General features: G+C 41.5%; 1 protein-coding gene across 3 annotated transcripts in view; it reads left to right on the top strand.

The window, feature by feature from the left end:
* The first annotated feature begins 1,542 nt into the window (after nt 1-1,542).
* Nucleotides 1,543-22,093, top strand: part of eif2ak3.S (eukaryotic translation initiation factor 2 alpha kinase 3 S homeolog) — a 45,233-nt gene continuing 24,682 nt past the window's right edge. Inside the window, exons 1-8 of one of the 3 annotated variants that reach the window (XM_018242993.2) lie at nt 1,543-2,146; nt 13,736-13,865; nt 17,387-17,581; nt 18,805-18,935; nt 19,312-19,546; nt 20,503-20,665; nt 21,370-21,510; nt 21,877-21,999. In XM_018242993.2, coding sequence (XP_018098482.1) covers nt 1,869-2,146; nt 13,736-13,865; nt 17,387-17,581; nt 18,805-18,935; nt 19,312-19,546; nt 20,503-20,665; nt 21,370-21,510; nt 21,877-21,999 — 1,396 coding nt within the window. In that variant the 5' untranslated portion in view covers nt 1,543-1,868. Of the gene's footprint in view, nt 2,147-13,732; nt 13,866-17,386; nt 17,582-18,804; nt 18,936-19,311; nt 19,547-20,502; nt 20,666-21,369; nt 21,511-21,876; nt 22,000-22,093 lie in introns of all 3 variants that reach the window. The other 2 variants (XM_018242992.2, XM_018242994.2) reach the window with 2 other exon arrangements.

Below are 22,093 nucleotides of genomic sequence, written 5' to 3'. Positions count from 1 at the left end.
ATTTCAGCATCCCTCTCATTATCAGGATGGTAGAGGATGCAGGGAGTTGTAAGACCCAGCAGAGGTTGTCATATTGGGGGGCTAGTAATTATGGGGGGTGGCCACAAAAATGGGTGTGGTCAAAACGTTTTTGCTGCACTCCGCATGGCAAAACTTTTTGTCCCTCCTTCTATTTCCAAAATGTTGAGCGGTATATCTGACCCATCCACCTGTTACACTGAGCACAGCCCATATCCTTCACACTGAAGGTGCAAGTAAATAAAGCCTAAATCTGCTTTAGAGCTGATTACTTTAAGGGGTGGTTCACCCAAACCTCCCAACATCTTGGGAGTAAAAAGAGGGACAAAAAATGTTTTTGAACGTAGAACGGCAATTTTTGACCACGCCCCTTTCTGTGGCCACACCCCTAATTACCATGTTCGTTTTACATAATTTGGCAGGTTATGAAAGTTTGAAAATATTTCTCCTTATCTAAACTGTTTTTTTGTGTCTAAAAATTGTTACAAAGTATCTTATTTGCACCTGTTCTGGGCTCTCTGCAAGAAGCCAATTAAGTGAGAAACTTCTTTTCTTTTTCTGGCTGTTCAGTGCAGAGAAAAGAGGGACTTTTCAGTACAAATGAGGGACTGCGGGTTGAGCTGTCAAAAGCGGGACTGTCCCTCAGAAAAACAGACAGTTGGGAGGTATGGTTTCACCTTTAAGGTATCTTTTAGTATGTTATAGAAATACTATAATAATTCTAAGCAACTTTTCAATTGGTTTTCATTATTAATTTTACATCGTTTTTGAATTATTTGCCTTTTGATTGCTTGAAATGCCATTTGAAGAGACGCTGAATAAAAAGCTAAATAAGTCAAAAACCTTAATAAAAAATGAAAACCAATTGCAAATTGTCTCAGAATATCCCTCTCTACATCAAACTAAAAGTTATTGCAAAGGTAAACAACCTCTTTAATAAACTTATGACGTCAGATATTTCATTACTTCGGGACTTTTCTCTCTCTGCCACACACCCAGGCTGCACCCCAGTGCCCGCCTCTTTTCCCTCTCACCACCAATGGCGGCAGATTGAACACTCAAAACCAGCCACGTATCTACTGTCATGCATCTGCCAATCAAGTCAGGGACTGTAGCACCGCCCTACCTTCAGGCTGACATTATAGCCAGCCAATACAAACCCTACTAGATTAGGTAATCGGCCAATCAGCTGCCTATTACTTCTCTAACATAAGTAAAAAAAAAACATATAAACAGGAACCAGGAAAGTCCCAATCTGATTGGTGGAGGGGAACATGAATGGCACGATCTGATTGGCGGAGGCCTTCCACACAGCAATCTGCAGACCTACACGCACGCGGCGTCCCATGAGGCTGAGCGCCACTTTCTGACAGAGTTTGTTGACAGGCGGGGCAACATGCTATTGACAGACGTCAACCACAGCCAATTATTTTAGAGAATAAAGTTTCTGTCTTGCTTGTGATTGGGTATGTTAAGACTACGAGCCGGTGAAACGTCATAAGGCCAAGGGGCTATATAAAGGTAAAGCGAAGCTGAGGGATATAGTCTTAGTCTAAAACAGACAGGAGAACCTGCCCTGACGCCCACAAAGTATTAGGAAGAGACCAGCGAGTATAAACGGATCAGCAGTCCAGTGTAGTTGTGACTGACACGCCTCATACAATTTGAAGAGACCGCGGAACCGTAAAGAGGACGCGGGGCACTTATTGAGCACCTGCTCTGCCAGGTTTTAGACCACGTGATGGTGACGCCGTGCGTGACGTCAGCTAAGGAAGAGTAGCCTTTAGGGAGCCGCAGAATCGAAGTGTTATGAGGTGAAAGTGTTCGGAGCTACGCGGGTTCACGAGCCCATGGAGGGCAGGAGCGTCTGGGTGTGGAGATTCGGCCTGTCTCTAGTCACTCTGCTGCTGGTGAGAGCGGCCGCGGCCGGGCTGCTGGAGCAGGAGGCACCGGGGGGTGATGTGGCGGCTTATCCGTGGGAGGAAGAGGAGAGCGCTGCGGGGAGCAGTCTGAGCTCTTTATCCTCCGGAGCCGCCGCTTTCCCTGCTGGGGAGGTGACTGTGGAGGATGTGGAGTCCGGGGCTGAGCAGGAACACGCGGAACGAATGAAGGACGAGCGGAGACCCAGGTGAAGACTAAAGGGAGACTTTGTGTGTAGTGTGGCAACAAAGGGTTAACTCCGAGTTCTCCTTGTTTCCCAGGCTCGGAGTGTCACAGGGGCCCTTATACCTGTCCGGCTTCTATACCAGTCCCTGACGCCTGTCCCTGTAGCTTTACACCTGTCCCTGTAGCTTTACACCTGTCCCTGTAACTTTATGTAACTTTACGCCAGTCCCTGTGGCTTTAAGTCTGCCCCTGTGGATTCTCACTAGCCCCTGTAGCTTTACGCCGGTCCCTGTAGCTTTACGCCGGTCCCTGTATATTCTCACTAGTCCCTGTAACTTTATGCCGGTCCCTGTGGCTTTACCCTGTAGCTTTACGTCGGTCCCTGTAGCTTTACGCCGGTCCCTGTAGCTTTACGCCGGTCCCTGTAGCTTTACGCCGGTCCCTGTAGCTTTAAGCCGGTCCCTGTATATTCTCACTAGTCCCTGTAACTTTATGCCGGTCCCTGTAGCTTTACGCCGGTCCCTGTAGCTTTACGCCGGTCCCTGTAGCTTTACGCCGGTCCCTGTAGCTTTACGCCGGTCCCTGTAGCTTTAAGCCGGTCCCTGTATATTCTCACTAGTCCCTGTAACTTTATGCCGGTCCCTGTGGCTTTACCCTGTAGCTTTACGCCGGTCCCTGTAGCTTTACGCCGGTCCCTGTAGCTTTACGCCGGTCCCTGTAGCTTTACGCCGGTCCCTGTAGCTTTAAGCCGGTCCCTGTATATTCTCACTAGTCCCTGTAACTTTATGCCGGTCCCTGTGGCTTTACCCTGTAGCTTTACGCCGGTCCCTGTAACTTTACGCCGGTCCCTGTATATTCTCACTAGTCCCTGTAACTTTACGCCGGTCCCTGTAACTTTACGCCGGTCCCTGTAGCTTTAAGCCGGTCCCTGTATATTCTCACTAGTCCCTGTGGCTTTAAGCCGGTCCCTGTGGCTTTAAGCCGGTCCCTGTGGCTTTAAGCCGGTCCCTGTGGCTTTAAGCCGGTCCCTGTGGCTTTACGCCGGTCCCTGTGGCTTTACGCCGGTCCCTGTGGCTTTACGCCGGTCCCTGTGGCTTTACGCCGGTCCCTGTATATTCTCACTAGTCCCTGTAACTTTACGCCGGTCCCTGTAACTTTACGCCGGTCCCTGTGGCTTTACACCTGTCCCTGTAGCTTTACGCCGGTTCTGGATCGCGTGACTCCTCTTTAGGGGCTGTTATAATGGCAACGTCATCACCCAGGCTTTAAAGGGAACTGATACATCTACCATAATATTGCCTTTGAAGGCTACTTATAACTTTGCCATAAAGTATTTGCACAATGCTTTTACATTACCTGTCTGATGCCCCATGTTCTACTATGAGGGGGCTGCCATAGTTGTGCAGCAGGAGTTTTTTAGCCTTAGAAACTTTAACTGACAGCCTGAGATGGGACAGTCAGGTTGGCAAAGCAGGTTTAGAAACTTCAACTAACATTTGGATAACCAAACCTCACGGCAAAAAAAACCGATCAGCATGACCTATAGGTAACTTTTAATGTACATTCATATTTTAAAAAGTATTTTTTTAGTGTCAGTATCACTTTAAAGTGGTTGTTCACTTTCAAACACTTTTTTTTCCGTTCAGTTGTTTTCGGATTGCTCACCAGAAATAGACTTTTTTCAATCGCCTTCCATTTTTTTATTTTTTTACCCTTATTCCAAAATTTAAGTTTAAAGGGGAACTCCACAAAAACATAACTTAAGCTTTTTGAAAAGTAAACATTATATCAAGCAACTTTGCGATATACATCAATGAAAAAATATGCAGACTTTTCATGATTTTTAATGGTTTGGAACAGTTCCCTAAGCCTAGCCCCCTGCTCTCCTGCTGAGCTGTCTGACTACTGTTACTTTGTATCACCAGCCAGTTGTCCTCAGCCTGCATCCTCCAAATCCCACAATTCCCTGCACATGGGTTTTCAAGCACAGGATACACCGTACATAACAGAAGTTCTGAAGAATACCATTGTATACTACAGAGCTTATCTGCTATCCGCTGCTTATTGCCTTTTCTCCTTTATCAGCTTTGAATGGCTGCCCTCCATGGCTACACAGCAGCTTGTTTATATAAACTATAGTAGTACTTATCTGTTATCTACTGTGTATCCTGTGCTGGAATGGCTGCCCCCTTGGCTACACAGCAGCTTGTTTATGTAAACTATAGTAGTACTTATCTGTCATCTACTGTGTATCCTGTGCTTGAATGGCTGTCCCTATGGCTACACAGCAGCTTGTTTATATAAACTATAGTAGTACTTATCTGTCATCTACTGTGTATCCTGTGCTTGAATGACTGCCCCCATGGCTACACAGCAGCTTGTTTATATAAACTATAGTAGTACTTATCTACTGTGTATCCTGTGCTTGAATGGCTGCCCCCATGGCTACACAGCAGCTTGTTTATATAAACTATAGTAGTACTTATGTTATCTACTGTGTATCCTGTGCTTGAATGGCTGTCCCTATGGCTACACAGCAGCTTGTTTATATAAACTATAGTAGTACTTATCTGTTATCTACTGTGTATCCTGTGCTTGAATGGCTGCCCCTATGGCTACACAGCAGCTTGTTTATATAAACTATAGTAGTACTTATCTGTTATCTACTGTGTATCCTGTGCTTGAATGGCTGCCCCATGGCTACACAGCAGCTTGTTTATATAAACTATAGTAGTACTTATCTACTGTGTATCCTGTGCTTGAATGGCTGCCCCCATGGCTACACAGCAGCTTGTTTATATAAACTATAGTAGTACTTATGTTATCTACTGTGTATCCTGTGCTTGAATGGCTGTCCCTATGGCTACACAGCAGCTTGTTTATATAAACTATAGTAGTACTTATCTGTTATCTACTGTGTATCCTGTGCTTGAATGGCTGCCCCTATGGCTACACAGCAGCTTGTTTATATAAACTATAGTAGTACTTATCTGTTATCTACTGTGTATCCTGTGCTTGAATGGCTGCCCCATGGCTACACAGCAGCTTGTTTATATAAACTATAGTAGTACTTATCTGTTATCTACTGTGTATCCTGTGCTTGAATGGCTGCCCCATGGCTACACAGCAGCTTGTTTATATAAACTATAGTAGTACTTATCTGTTATCTACTGTGTATCCTGTGCTTGAATGGCTGCCCCATGGCTACACAGCAGCTTGTTTATATAAACTATAGTAGTACTTATCTACTGTGTATCCTGTGCTTGAATGGCTGCCCCCATGGCTACACAGCAGCTTGTTTATATAAACTATAGTAGTACTTATGTTATCTACTGTGTATCCTGTGCTTGAATGGCTGCCCCTATGGCTACACAGCAGCTTGTTTATATAAACTATAGTAGTACTTATCTGTTATCTACTGTGTATCCTGTGCTTGAATGGCTGTCCCATGGCTACACAGCAGCTTGTTTATATAAACTATAGTAGTACTTATCTGTTATCTACTGTGTATCCTGTGCTTGAATGGCTGCCCCATGGCTACACAGCAGCTTGTTTATATAAACTATAGTAGTACTTATCTGTTATCTACTGTGTATCCTGTGCTTGAATGGCTGCCCCATGGCTACACAGCAGCTTGTTTATATAAACTATAGTAGTACTTATCTGTTCTCTACTGTGTGTTCTCTGCTTTAATGGCTGCCCCCATGGCTACACAGAACATCTATTCTTGTAGAGTTTCTGAAGCAAACAAACCAGTTTTACCAATGCAGCATAACAGGAAATTATCTTTTTATTACTTTAAAATACTGTCACTGTTACTTTATCCTTTATTATATGCATTATTATTATTTTATCTTAAAAGTATTTTCTTCAGTGGTGTTACTTTGGCTTTCCAATTCCCCATGTTCCTTTGAGGGAGCCATATTGCTGCAATGGTCCATTGGTGTTAGAAATTCTAATTGACAAATGCAGACCTATCTGTGAAAATGATAAAAATTATCTAAAGGTAACTTAATAATTTGAAGAATAAGTTCGTGTCCCTTTAAGGCCTAGTGATTCACATTAAAGAAAAGTGCCGTCATCTGGAAATCCCCTTGGCTCAAACACACTGGGAAAATAAGTACAATACTTGGGTTTCTCTTAGTTTGTTGTCTTCCTCTAAAACTTCTAAAACTTAAATCAGTTGCATTATGCTCTCATTTCTGAACCGGATTAAAAAATTATGCTGGTTAACATATCTTCACAGTAATTGTTTAGACCAGTGATCCCCAACCAGTAGTTTGTGAGTAACATGTTGCTCTCCAACCCCTTGGATGTTGCTCCCAGTGGCCTCAAAGCAGGTGCTTATTTTTGAATTCCAGGCAAGTTTTGGATGTATAAAAATCAGATGTTCTGCCAAACAGAACCTCAGTGTAGGTTGACAAGCCACATAGGGGCTACTAAATGATCAATCACAGCCCTTATTTGGTATCCCAGGAACATTTTTCATGCTTGTGTTGCTCCCCATCTCCTTTTTCTTCTGAATGTTGTTCACGGGTTCTAAAGGTTGGGGAGCCCTGGTTTAGAGGCAGCATAGTTGTCACGGCCGGCACCCAATACCAGAACAAATGCCAAGGACCCTGGTCTCGGCTCGGCTTCACCAGTAGTGTGACCACCTTTGGGCTTCGGGAGGAGCCCTCAGCTTAATTGGGTGCCACCTGGTCTTAACGAGGGGTACAAGGCGAGGAGTTCTGGCTGGCAAAGGGGCACGACCGGATAGCAAGAATCTTTGGGCAGAAGGTCAAGGACAAGGCGTCAGGTGGAAACGGAACAGACCGGATCAGGACAGGCAGATAGCAGAATCGTCAGGCAGGCAAGGGGTCAAAACCAGGTAGTCAATCAAAAGGGTCAAGCAAGAATCGTTGTCGTAGGCAGGCAAGGGTCAGAATACAGAATGCAGAGTAGTCAGGAACAGGCAGGGTCAAACACGGATAATCAGTCAGGATAGCAAATTCAGGAACAGGTAGCAAAAAGCTCAGGAAACCTCAGGATATGATCCTATAACGGGCACTGGCTACAGGTCTGAGTGGGCCTTAAATAGGGATCCAATTGGCGCCAAAACGTGCGCAATTTCGCACCGTTGCGCGCTGGCGCAATCGTGCCCGCACCTTTAAGAGGCGCGCAGGCGCGCCCTAGTAATCAAAGATGGCGCCGGCAAGGGCAGGATAGGAGCGGCGCAGCGGGCGTCCACGCCAAGGACACAGCGTGGACCCCGCTGCCCACTAGACCACCAGGGTAAGTTTCTTACAATAGTTTTCTCCTTTCTGTTAATATCCATTTAAAGCAGAAGGAAAGGTTAAAACTAAGTAAGCTTTATCAGAAAGGTCTATATAAATTAGGGATGCACCTAATCCAGGATTCGGTTCGGGATTCGGCCAGGATTCTGCCTTTTTCAGCAGGATTCGGACGATTTCTTCTGCCTGACCGAACCGAATCCTAATTTGCATATGAAAATTAGGGGCGGAGAGTGAAGTTGCGTGGCTTTGTCACAAAACAAGGAAGTAAAAATGTTTTCCCATTCCTAATTTGCATATGCAAATTAGGATTTGGTTCGGTATTCAACCGAATCTTTCGCAAAAGGGTTCGGCGGATCCAAAATAGCGGATTCGGTGCATCCCTAATATAAATACACCAGTAAACCCTCAAAGTAATGCTGCTCTGAGTCCACTGTCAAAAGAAACATCACATTTCTTTCCTTCTATTGTGTACTCATGGGCTTCTGTATCAGACTTCCTGTTTTCAGCTTAAACCTCCAGGGCTAGGGCTTGAGCATGCTCAGTTTGCTCCTCCCTCCCTCCTCCCTGCTGTAATCTGAGCCCAGAGCTATGAGTGAGCAGGAAGAGACTCAGGTAGGAAGTGATGTCTCAGCAAGCTAACATGGCAACTGCTTTCCTAAACAAACAGAGAGCTTCTAGAGCTGTTACTCAGGTATGGTAAAATATTCTGCCTAATAAATATATTGTTATAGCTTGCACTATTGTTACTTATCTATTTGCAATAAACTGCTTTGGTAGCTTTCCTTCTCCTTTAAACCCAATTAGAAACAACTGTTTCTGGATTCCTCTGCTTCCTATTTGCTTGTTCTGCAACACCATTTGCATGGCTAAAATAAATCTGTGTGTATCACGGCTGTTTGTCCATACGGCTAAAACTATTTTTGCTTCACTGTTCGTTGCATGTAATTAAATTCCCCTAAAGCTGCCGATTGTTTTTTTTTTTTTTTTTTTTAAATGCGGATATTTTCCATTGGTCTTTAATGCAACTTCAGGTGCACTTTCCTGGTTTGCTCCCTGTCTTGTTTGGGCAAATGTTTATTTTAGCCATGTGCCTGTTAGTTTTTATTACTGTAATTCTCTTATGTCGCATTCAGTGTCACTGTTTGTCACTTACACAGTGTTTGTTTTGGCTTGAACATAAAGCATAGACAGACAGTAAGTGGAGAAACTAAGCTGACGAAAAAGTAGAACCTATTTTCCGTACTGAACTGCATGCTTGAATAAATGTGTTAATTAACCGCGTGTGTATTTAATTAAGGGGCAGCTTTATCAATGGTCGAATTGAGAATGACGCGTTTTTTCATGGCCAAAACTGTCAAATTCGCACAGGGAATTGTTTAAATTCGATGCAAGTTTTTTTTTAAAAAATTCAAATGTGATTTTGAGATTTCATACTGGCCCTTTAAGAATTAGAATTTGACTATTCACCACCTAAAACCTGTCTAATTGCTGTTTTAGTCAATTTGGAGACGTCCTGGGATCAATTTGGAGTTGTTTGAAAAACAAGTTGAACGTCATGAAGGCTGCAGAGAAAAAAAAAATCGAATTGAGTTTTTAAAACTCAAATCGAATTTAATTCGAGTTTTTGGGTCGACCCTATTCACCCCAGTTTAGGAAATTTGATTTTTTTTCAAATTTCGATTGGTCGAATTTCCAGTTTATGGGAGTTTTTAAAAACTCGCATGAATTTGAAATTCGACCTATGATATATGTGCCTTTAAATTAGGGATGCACCGAATCCACTATTTGGGATTCGGCCGAATCCCTGAATCTTTGGTGAAAGATTCGGCCGAATACCGAACCGAATTGAATCCAAATTTGCATATGCAAATTAGGGGCAGGGGTGGAACTAAATACTACTTTTGTGATAAAAATTCATTTGTTTCCTCACCTGCCCCTAATTTACATATGCAAATTAGGATTCGAATCGGCCAGGTACAAGGGTTCAGCCGAAGCCGAATCCAAATTCTGCTGAAAAAGGCCGAATCCTGGATTCGGTGCATCCCTACTGTAAATATCCCCCAAGACACTCTTATGTTTCACTTGTATTGTTACCCAGCACACTAGCTTTAAGGCTGTTCCATATATCCACCAGCAGTAAGGTATATTTTTGTTGTACAAATATGGGATCCGTCATCCGGAAAACCCATTATCTAGAAAGTTGTAATTTAATTGGAAAGGCCATTTCCAATAGACTTCATTACAATCAAATAATCCAAATGTTTAAAAATAATTTCCTATTTCTCTATAATAATAAAAACATTATAGTAATACCTGTATTAAGTGTTCTTGTTTTATGTATTTCATTACCTCATTACCTGTGTTTGCAAGGAAATGTTATGGTTCATTTAGGTACAGTATTATTATTATTGCACTTTGTATCTTGTCGGCGCTATATAAATAAATGAAGATAACTGGTCCCATACCTGTACTCTAGCCATAATTGGGGCACACTATAGCGAGGAGTAAATATACAAGTGACCCTTTAGAAATGAGCCATAAGTCCCTGTATAACTGCCAATTTAAAAAAAAAAACTTTTAAAAGGGTATAGAGGAAAGATTGAATTGGTCCTCTTATTTAAAGGAGAATTTAACCTGTAATAAAAGAAAAACCCTCGCCCCCCGTGTCAAATGCCCATAAATTTTTACTTACCCCTCCATGCAGATTCTGGCCACTGGGGTTCACGGCCGCCATCTTCTTTCTTCGGTCTTTTTTGGAAGTTTCGTCGCAGTTGGAGTAAATTTCCGGTCCCGAACCAATAAGTCGCAAAAATTTTTGGCGCATGCGCCGTTGTTCGCACCAGAAATTTACTCCCAACTGCACATGCACTGAAAATACCGTCCATACACGAAGATTACCCGAGAAGAAGAAGATGGCTGCCGTGACTTCCAAGGCCAGAATCTGCACGGATAGGCGAGTAAAAAAAAAATTAGGGGCATTTGCCCAGGGGAGCAGGTAGGCTGGGAGGGAGGGAGAGGGGGGGGGGGTTTAATTACAGGTTGAATTCTCCTTTTAAAGGGGTGGTTCACTTTTAAGATAACTTTTAGTATGTTAGAGAATGGTCAATTCTAAGCAACTTTTCAATTGCTCTTCTTTATTTTGTATAATTTTTTTTTAAATTTCATTCTTCTTCTGACTCTTTCCAGCTTTCAAATGGGGGTCACTGACCCCACCTGAAAACAAATGATCTGTTAGATTACAAATGTATTATTGCTACTTTTTATCACCCATCTTTCCATTCAGACCTTCTCCTATTCATATTCCAGTCTCTTATTCAAAGTAGTGCTAGGTTGCTATGGTAATTTGGACCCTCGCAACCAGACTGTTGAAACTGCAAACAAGAGTAGCTTAATAAAAAGGTAAATAACTCAAATTGAAAACCAGTTGCAAATAGTCTCAAAGTATCACTCTCTTTTTTAATGCAAAGGTGAACAACCCCTTTAAGTATAGAAATGTAATCTGAAGAATAAAGGGTCTTTCTTTATCTGCTTTAATGGAGACCATTGACTTTTTCATTGGCCTTTAAGTATGCCAGCCATCTTATCTGTGTGATCCCTGTTCACTGACGGTTCTCCGTGAGATTCTGGCTATTTCTGACTTCGTCTCCCAACATGGGAGCAATTAGCGCTGCCTCTGGCTGCCAGCGTCTGTAATGGGAATTCTCAAGCATTTGCTGCTATACCTTTTCTGCAGTCCTAGCAACCGCATTGCCTTGTGTGAGATGCGTACAGTATCTATGCTTAATGCAGCTCTGTGTTGCTAACACTACCTATTTAATGGAAAGGATTTAAAGGAGAAGGAAAGCTACAGAGGCAGTTTATGGCCAATAGATTTAATCACAATAGTAAAAAGCTAGAATGCTACATTTTTTCTGCAGAATGCTTTACCATACGTAAATAGCTCTAGAAGCTGTTTGTTTAGGATAGCAGCTGCAGTATTAGCTTGGTGTGACCTCACTTCCTGCCTGAGTGTCTTCCTGCTCACTCGTAGCTCTGTGCTCCGATTACAGCAGGGAGGGGAGGAGGGAGGGGGAGGGAGGAGCAAACTGAACATGCCCTAGCCCTGGAGGTTTAAGCTGAAAACAGGAAGTCTGATACAGAAGCCCATGAGTACATAATAGAAGGAAAGAAATGTGCTGTTTCTTTTGACAGAGGACTCAGAGCAGCATTACTTTGAGGGTTTACTGGTGTATTTATATAGACCTTTCTGATAAAGTTTACTTAATTTTAGCCTTTCCTTCTCCTTTAAGCTGTGCATGCTGAAGGAACTATGTTCATAGCAATATTGAAGAGGTGTTACTCTATATCCATATGGCCCCTGTTTTCTCATCATAATTATGTGCATGAAACTCACAAATGTCTGAATAGTGAGTACACGCTCGTAGACTATATTGAGATTTCAAAATGTAGAGTGTTTGAAGGGTCCGATCATGCAAAATATAGCATGCACCGTGCATGTTGTCTTTTGTCTTAAGCTGGCCATAGACACAAAGATCTGATCGTACGAATCGAGGATTCGTACAATTTTCGAACCGTGTGCGGAGAGTCCCGACATTTTTCGTCTGGTGGAGATCGGTCGTTTGGTCGATCGGACAAGTTAGAAAATTTCTGTCGGCTGCCGATAATATCTCTGCGTGTATTGCCGATCGTACGATTTTCAGTGGGAGACTGTCACCAGCTTTGGTTGGACATAGATATCGTACGATTGCTGTCAGGGGCAGAACATTGCTGATCTGTTCTTTAACTACTTTATTTGATCTGACTGGTAAGACTTTGATCTGAATGGTTAGTGGCGGGTCGGGAGATGGGAAAGTCCGATCGTACGATCGGATCTCTGCGTCTATGGCCAGCTTAAGTCTACAACAGATATTTTTTTCGCAGTTCTCCTTTAAATGAATGGTAGCAGAGCAAAATGTCATCTGTTTGGTAGGACTGTAAGCTCCAACCAGCTCATAAACTGTCATTACATCTGTTATTTGAAAGCATACACATCTTTCTGGAAAACTTTTTCTTGTGTCTCATGACTCTTTGCACTAATCCCTGTGTAAGTTTTAAGTAATCCGTTTACATTACCTAACTAAGCTTCCAGTTCACATGTCACTTATACTTCTGCATTAGCACTTGGCACACCCTAAGTACACTTTTATTGCTCTTCTAGCTACGAGGGCACTTCCCTGCCTTCACAGAGTCATATGGGGTTGTTACAGTTGTGTCAGACTCACCGGTACCTGTGCAGATTCACTCAGCAGCTTGTTCTATACTGAATATATGGCATATACAAGAGTCCTGCAGCGGGTCGGGTACCCGCAAAAAAGTGGGAACCCTACGGAATGAGGAGGATTTTTCAGGTGCGGGTATAGATGCGGGTCAGGTTGCAGGTCTCCTCTAAATTTCTTATCTTATGTAATATTGTCTATATTTTACTCCTTTTAAAGTGTTACAAAACTTGTTTCTGTTCTCGCCCACTTTTGATAACGTCACTTCCGCTTTGCAGCACCATCAATTCCTCTTTGATGGTGGCCGGCGGGTTGGGTTGCGGATAAGGCAGTTGTGGGTCTGGGTTGGGTAGTGGATCAAAGTGGGTAAATATGCGGGTTGTGGTTTGGGTTGCTGGCTTGGGTCCGGGTCTTAGAAATTGGTTCTGCGCAGGACTGTAGCATATACTGTGGAGCTATAACACTTCACCTGGATAATGTATGCAGTAATAACAATTATGTACAGTGATTTGATATGCATATTTCTTTATTGCTATCTTGCCTTTATTTGTATTGCTCTTTATAACCAACAATTACTATGGTCTCTCTACATTTGGTCCTTTTATAGCCTGAACATAAAACAAGCTCTAGCACTTGTCATTTTAATTACCGTATATACTCGAGTATAAGCCGAGTTTTTCAGCCCCCAAAATATGCTGAAAAACTCTACCTCGGCTTATACTCGGGTCAAGCGCAAAAACGGTCGCCGGCGTCTAAGAATAGTCGCCGGCGTCCAAGAATAGTCTCCAAGAATATTCGCCGGCGTCCAAGAATGGTCGCCGGCATCCAAAAACGAGACGCCGGCACCTCCAATGGGAGCAGAAACCCTCAATTTTTTGATTGAAACTTACCAGAAGCTGCTGCATTTCTCACCCCTTGGCTTATACTCGAGTCAATAAGCTTTCCCAGTTTTTGGAGGTAAAATTAGGTACCTCGGCTTATACTCGGGACGGCTTATACTTGAGTATATACGGTATTAGTCTTTTATTTGTTGTATTAATTTTCTATTAACGCTATGTGTGTGTATTTTCTTTCCAGCAGGTCTCTGGTTATTATCAGCACTTTAGATGGGAGAATTGCAGCACTGGATGCAGAGAATCATGGCCGAAAACAATGGGACTTTGATATTGGCTCTGGTTCCCTTGTGTCTTCCAGCCTTAGTAAGCCAGAGGTATGCTGAACTTCATGTTATTAGATTAATAATGTTTTGCCTTATTATCCTGCTGTTAAAAGCTGGGGAACTGTGTCTTTTTATGCTGTAAGGCCCAGTGTCGCAGGAAAGTGGCAGACTTTAAGTTCACCTTCCAAACACTTTTCAGTTCAGTTGTTTTTCAGATTGTTCCCCAAACATAAAAACTTTTTTCAATTTCTTTCCATTATTTATTTTTTAGTTTTTTTTCAAAATCTAAGTTTAAAGTTACAGTGCTACGCAATATGTTGGCGCTATATAAATACATGTTAATAATAATAATAAAATAAAAATAAAGCGGTTCGGGTCGCAGGTCTTCGCAATAACGTGTTTTACTGCTTTTTTTTCTGATCACGCTTACTTCCAATAATGTCACTTCCAGTTTACAATGACAGCTCTTCCTGTTTCTTGATGGTCACCGGATCTGGTTGGGGATAAGGTACTTACAGGGTCCAAGCGGTTAAGTGTATGGGTCACAGGTCGGGTTCGGATTTTACAAATTGGTTCCGCGCAGGACTTTATCTGGCGGCGCAGACTCTAAACTGTTACAATTTGCTACATTTAGTTGATACATTTCTCAGCAATATCTGTGTAATATTAGCAACTATTGTATCAATTCTAACAGCTGCCTTAAATGAGACTCAAGGATTCTGCTCAACAGGGACAAAGATAACAAATGTATCAACTAAATGTATCAATTTAGATCAGCAGGGTCGGTGACCCCCCCCCCCGTGTTGCTTTAGAATGTGAAAAATTACACTTTACACTTCAAAATTAGAAAATTGTTCAGACATAGAAAATAGTAATTGGAAAAGGTTGTTATTTCTGGTAAACAATCTGAAAACAACTAGGTGGGGTTGTTAACTTTTAAATTAACTTTTAGTATGACGTAGAGCATGATAATCTGAGACTATTTGCTTTTGGTTTTAATTTGGTTTTTGAGTTACGTGGCTTTTTATTCAGCAGCTCACCAGTTTGCAATGTCGGCAATCTGGTTGCTAGAGTCCAAATCACTCCAATTTGCAGTACAGCAGTAAAGAGTGACTGAAGTTTATCAGAGCACAAATCACGTGACTGGGGGCAACTGGAAACTGACAATATGTCTAGCCCCATGTCTGATTTCAAAATGAAATATAAAAAAATATGAAAAGAATTCTGCTGGAGCAGCACTATTAACTGGTGCCTTTTAAAAAAAAAAACAACAAAAAAACGTTTTCCTATGACAGTATCCCTTTAAGTGACCATGGCTCTGGTATTCCAATGACCATCATTTATATGTCCCTGCAATGAGTTGGAACAAATTGATACTGCCTCTAGTTTATATACTTCCATGATGGACAAGTGAGGATTATTTGTGTGGATTCTCCTGAGGTGGATTGTTTCCTCCATGAAAGGGGCATTTGTCTGATCCTTTAAGGCTAAGGCCACACTAGGCGATAGCGCCGCGATTTGACTCGCGGCGACTTTTCGCCGCGACTTTTAAGCCGCAATCGCTGGGGAAACTTTTGCGCTGGCGTCTATGGGGAATCGCGAAAAATCGCCAGCGTAAAAACACACGCGGCGATCTTTTCTCTACTGTCGCTCGAAATTGCCTCGCTAGGCGATTTCGAGCGACAATAGAAAAAAGATCGCCGCGTGTGTTTTTACGCTGGCGATTCCCCATAGACGCCAGCGCAAAAGTTTCCCCAGCGATTGCGGCTTAAAAGTCGCGGCGAAAAGTCGCCGCGAGTCAAATCGCGGCGCTATCGCCTAGTGTGGCCTTAGCCTAATGCTTGTGTGTCAAGCTATTTGATTGCTGTATCCCTCTGATGGGCAGTCAAGCTGAACAGAATGTTTACACGGCCTCAGATCTGCTATCTAATTGGATTAGAGGGTGAGGTAATTCTGTTTCATTGGCAGCTGATGTCATTCCTTACCTGCTTAACCCACATTCACTGCCCTTCACCTTCTCACATGCCCACACTTCCTATTCATCAATATTCATGGCTTTCTTTCACAATATCTACCAGACAGCTTCAGCAATTCCCTCTGGCTCCATAGTGCAGAAGTACCCACAATGCAGCATGAGATAGAAAGTGGGTCATTAAATTAAATGGGAAAGCTCTATAAGCACATGCACTTGTCCTATAAATCACTTATGTCCTGCCATTCTACATTAGAGCTGCGTCATCAGATCTCCCACACTTTTAAAAGTTGTTAGAAGAGTATTCTATTTTTTTTTTTTTGTTTGCCCGTGGTGCAGAACATGCATTTTTTTTTTTTGAGAAGGTATACGCTGAAATTAATTTTAGTCTTAGGGTAAGGGCACACGGGCAGATTCGGGGAGATTAGTCTTCTTCAGGGCGACTAATCTCCCCGAACTGCCTTCACCCTTCATCTTTTCACCAGCTAGAATGAAAAATTGCCAGCGGTATGGCACTTGGAGCTTCGTTTTAGGAAACTTCGGGCGACTTTGGAAAACGAAGTGCCGCGAGTGCCATCTCGCTGACGAAAGGTAGGGAAAGGCAGTTCGGGGAGATTAGTTGCCCCGGCGACAAACCGCCTCTTCTTCGGCGGTGACAATCTCCCCGAACTGCCTTCCCCTACCTTCCTGCCGGCTAGAATGAAAAAATCGCCAGCGGGATTGGCACTCGCGGCGCTTCGTTTTCCAAAGTCGCCCGAAGTTTCCTTGTGAGGCTACTTCCGGAAAATGAAGCACCGCAAGTGCCATAACGCTGGCGATTTTTCATTCTAGACAGCGGGAAGGTAGGGGAAGGCAGTTCGGGGAGATTGTTGCCCCAAAAAAGAGGCGATTTGTTGCCGCATTGACTAATCTTTATTATCATTTATCAAAACTGGGCACATTTTCCCATGGGCAGATACCCATAGTAACCAATCCGTGATTAGCTTTTTAAAACTAGCTGCAAGAAAAACAATGAATGCTGCAATTTTATTGCTTGCCATGGGTTACTGCCTATGGGCAGATAAATGACTCCCATTGTGTAATTGATTCGCTTTGTGTATCTTTTTTTTTTTTTGTGAACAACTTTTGGAGGCCCATTTATCAAAGGTCGAATTTCGGATTCGCTTTTTTTTTTACTCTTAATAAATTCGAATATACTTGAAATTCGATTGGGGGGGTATTTAAGAAAAAAAACCAAATATTACCCACCCGAAAACTCGAATCAAATGAGATAAAACTCGAATCGAGTTTTTTCTCCGAAGAAAACTCGAATGTCAGGAATGCTATTAACATCTTCAAATTCGTCACTAGACATTTACTTATCCATGAACTCAGCAGGTTTAAGGCGGCGATGGTCGAATTCAAGTTATTCCCAGTTTATAGGTTTGTAAAATCTCGAAATTCGAATTGAGTTTGGATAATTCTCAATTTAAATTTGAGAGTTTTAACATAAAAAAAAATATAAAATGTGGTCATTTGCATTCCCAATTCGACCCTTGATCAATCTGTCTCTTGGTATCTAATGAATAATAATTATTTTTTTTTTTTTTTTAATCATTAGGTTTTTGGCAATAAAATGATTATTCCCTCCCTGGATGGTGACCTATTTCAGTGGGATCGAGACAGAGAAAGTATGGAAGCTGTTCCGTTTACTGTAGAGTCTCTGCTGGAGTCTTCACACAAGTTCGGAGATGATGTGGTACTAGTTGGAGGGAAATCTCTAACAACATATGGCCTCAGTGCAACCACTGGGAAGGTACTGTGTGTTGACAATCCATGCATTATATAATATTTCCACTGTTTTCTAAAATTCCATTTACATTATTAACAATAAATATATATAGTGAATAAAGTACCCCTTATCGTAAAATATAAGGATATTATAGTCACCCAGGAGTTCCATGACCATATACAGGTCATGGAACTCCGAGGTTACTTCTTATATTCTTATATTTTCCAACAAGGGGTACTTTATTTATTATAATACACAAGTTTCCGTGAGTCGTGACAGAAATTACATCAGATCTCACCGTTTATAAGGGTATAATTTAAAAGATATTCGTGGCTTTTGTGTATAATATAGTGAATAAAGTACCCCCTCTTGTAAATTAGAAGTATATTTTAAAGTTACCGAGGAGTTTTATGACCATATATATATAGGTCATGGAACTCCGGGGTAACTTCTAATATCCTCATATTTTGCAACTTGGGGTACTTTATTTATTATAATACACTAATTTCAGTGAGTCATGTGACAGAAATGACATCAGAACTCACCATTGATAACTGATGACATCAGAACTCACCGTTTATAAGGATATAATTTACAAGATATTCATGGCTTTTGTGTATTCTATCCTTACAATGAAATTTGTGTATTATAATAAATAAAGTACCCTCAGTTGCAAAATATGAGGCTATTAGAAATTACCTCGGAGTTCCATGACCTGTATAAAAACACTCGGCCTTTGGCCTCGTGTTTTTATATGGTCATGAAACTCCTCGTTAACTTATAATATCCTTATATTTTACAAGAGGGGGTACTTTATTCACTATATAATTTACAGGATATTCATGGCTTTTGTGTTTTATATATTTTTGCTGGGCAAATATCATCTAGGGACACATTTACTGCACCAGTGAAAATCAAACCATTAACAGATCGTTGGAAGTGGATCATTTAGAGGGGCCATAGCAATACTAGAGTGTATACAAGTAGGATTCATTTGTACAGAGAAAGCCTCCTCTACTATTCCCAAGGGGCTATAACGGAAGTTTACAAAGATTATGCAGCTGTTTAATGTTTCCATGGAATCCTTCTTAACAGCTAGCATGCAGTGTGTTTAGCAGTGGAACACTATTTTAAATGGCAACTGAGCCTACTAATAAATGATAAATCAAAAATATCTTATATATTATATCTTAACATCCACTAATATTTAAGAAATAAGTCTTACACTGCTTTTCTTATTGGTCAAGGTAAAATATATCTGCTCTGCCATGGGCTGTCGGCGGTGGAATGAAGATGAATCTGAGCAGGATGATATATTATTGTTGCACAGAAAGCAAAAAACAGTGCGGGCAGTGGGTCCCCGCAGTGGGAATGAAAAGTAAGTGTGGGAAAGGCCTAGGACTAGGCCGAAACGCCACAGCCAATGTGATAATAAATAAATTTTTAAAAAATACTTAAGACCTGTGAGTGCCTCTTGGGGCCTTTTTCAAGGATCCTTGAAAAAGGACATTGAGACATTTTGTGCATACAACTATTAAAAAATGCCTTACCCTTTACACAAAACAGGGATTGTTTGTCCATATATTGCAATATATTTAAGCTGGCCAACTACGTCAAAGTCATCCCAAATCTGGCCAGATATATAGTAACATAGTACCAAAATCAAGGCTTCTTGAAAAAATCAGAAAAAGCAATGAATCTTGATTTGTTTCATAAGTATTCCCATTGAGTGCCTTTCTCCCTTCATTCTTAAGGTGGAATTTCAGCGTTGGACACTTTGAATTGAGATATATCCCAGATATTGAGCCTGGAGTTGGGTTTATTGAAGGGCAGCTTGAGCCAACTTATAGCACCGATGAGTCTAGGATTATTTCTGATGGAGATGACCAAGAAGTTGGAACCACAGATTTGGCCATCAAGGTTTCTGTAGCTGACTGGAAGGTTATGGCTTTCAACAGAAAGCTTGACCATTTGGAGTGGGAACACCAGGTATAAAAACCTTTTATGGCTATGAATCTGCTTGGCTTGACACCGTTTTAGAGGTCAGATTTTCATTTTCAGTGGGTGCTTAGTAAAAAAAAAAAAAAAAAAAAGACCGCCCACGATGAAAGTTGTATTTGCATGTCCTAGGTTAACAGGTCCCTTAAAGTAGAAGTAAACCCTAAAAATGGATGTGGCTAAAATGGCATTTTATATACTGAACTTATTGCATGAGGCTAAAGTTTCAGCTTGTCAATAGCAACAATGATCATGGACTTCAAACTTGTCACAGGGGGTCACCATCTTGGAAAGTGTCTGTGACACTCACATGCTCAGTGGGCTCTGATTGGCTGTTGAGAAGCTAAGCTTAGGGCTCGTCACTAATTATCCAGCAGAAAATGAGCTTCCTCTGTAATATAAGCTGATGCTACAGGTTTGCTGATTATTAAATTCTGATGCTAATTGCACTGGTTTCTGTGCTGCCATGTAGTAATTATGTGTATTAATTACTAATCAGCCTTATATTGTGACATTTCTATTCTATGTGTACTGTATATTGTGAGGGGGTCCCTAAGCTCAGTACGGTAAGTGACAGCAGCACAGAGCATGTGCAGTGAATCAGCAGAAAAGAAGATGGGGAGCTACTGGGGCATCTTTGCAGACACTGATCTTTACTGCTAAAGGGCAGTGGTTGCCTTGGGCTGGTACAGAAGCACACCACATAATGTACAACATTTCTTGCTACTTCTTTAGTTAGGCTTTAGTTCTCCTTTAAATGCAAACAAAAGATTTTCACTACTTGCTGTTACTGCTCTGGACTACAGTGAATCCTATTATAAATTTCTAAATTGTTGCAACTTTTAGATTGTTATTGTAGATTTATTTTCCCTTTCAGTTGTACAGTTCATCTAAACCTATATTTGCCTTTTCTCCGTTCTGATAAATCCTGATCCAATCTTTCCCAGTTCTGCACTCCAATCGCTTCAGCCTGGCTCGTTCGAAATGGAAAGGTTGTTCCCATTAGCCTTTTTGATGATACGAGTTATACATCGGATGATGAAATCCTCGAGGATGAAGAAGACCTTGTAGAGGCAGCAAGAGGTGCCACGGAGTCCAGCTTCTACTTAGGTACTTTGTATGTCTTCATACTCTTTAAAACCTTAAAGGGATACAGTCATGGTTAAAAATGTTTTTTTCAAAACGCATCAGTCCGTTTCCCAGCTGCCCCCAGTCATGTGACTTGTGCTCTGATAAACTTCAGTCACTCTTTACTGCTGTACTGCAACTTGGAGTGATATCACCCCCCTCCAGCAGCCTAACAGAACAATGGAAAGCTAACCAGATAGCAGCTCCCTAACAGAAGATAATGGCTTCCTGGTAGATATAAGAACAACACTCAATAGTAAAATCCAGGTCCCACTGAGACACGTTCAGTTACATTGAGTAGGAGAAACAACAGCCTGCCAAAAAGCAGTTCCATCCTAAAGTGCTGGCTCTTTCTGAAAGCACATGACCAGGCAAAATGACCTGCACCTACACACCAATATTACAAATAAAAAAAAAAAAATACACTTGCTGGTTTAGGAATGACATATTTTATATGGTAGAGTGAATTATTTGCAGTGTAAACCAATGTAATTTAGAAATAAAAACAACATCATAAAAATCATGACCGAATCCCTTATATAATTCCAGAGGCATCTACTGTTCCTTACACTATTCTTAAATCAGTCTGCAGCCTCCATAAAGAGGAAAGCAAATAACACAAATGGCAAACCAGGGTACTGAAAATCATTTCTTCAAATTGTTTTTTTCTGTTCGATTCTATTTAGGAATGTACCGCGGACAGCTTTACCTTCAATCATCTGTAAGAATTTCTGAGAAGTTTCCTGTAAATCCAACTGCATTGGATACTAGGAATAAGGACAATGCCATTATATCTCTACCCAGGATTAAATGGAAACCTTTAATTCGTAAGTGCTATTTTCTTTCTTTACTGAAATGGGTTCACAGGTATAATAAAGTAGGGATGCACCAAATCCAGGACTCGGTTTGGGATTCGGCCTTTTTCAGCAGGATTCAGATTCTGCCAAATCCTTTTTCACATCTGAACTGAATCCCTGGGATGGAAATCAGAGCACAAGCCACATGATTGGGGGCAGCTGGAAAATGGACACTCTGTCTAGCCCCATGTCAGATTTCAAAATTAAATATGAAAAAATCTGCTTTTGTGAGAAACTTGTTTCAGTGCAGAATTATGCATATTTTTTTGAAAAAAAAAAAAAAAAAAATGTTCCCCTTACAGTATCCCTTTAATGATGCCCCATTGTTCATTTCAGACTCACCCTCCCGGACTCCTGTTCTGGTTGGCTCAGATGAGTTTGATAAGTGCCTGAGCAATGATAAGTTCTCTCATGAAGAATACAGCAACGGTGCACTTTCTGTTCTGCAGTATCCATATGGTAAGACTAATTTATTTTTACTTTGGAGAAATATCTGGATCGTATTTAGGCTTATGCTGGCTTGGAAAATTATTTTATATACAAAAGGTGCTAG

Source organism: Xenopus laevis, chromosome 1S, assembly GCF_017654675.1.
Source record: "Xenopus laevis strain J_2021 chromosome 1S, Xenopus_laevis_v10.1, whole genome shotgun sequence".
Taxonomy (NCBI): Eukaryota; Metazoa; Chordata; class Amphibia; order Anura; family Pipidae; genus Xenopus; species Xenopus laevis.
Note: the sequence above shows the minus strand (reverse complement) of the source record. Positions and strands in the feature narration are given on the sequence as shown.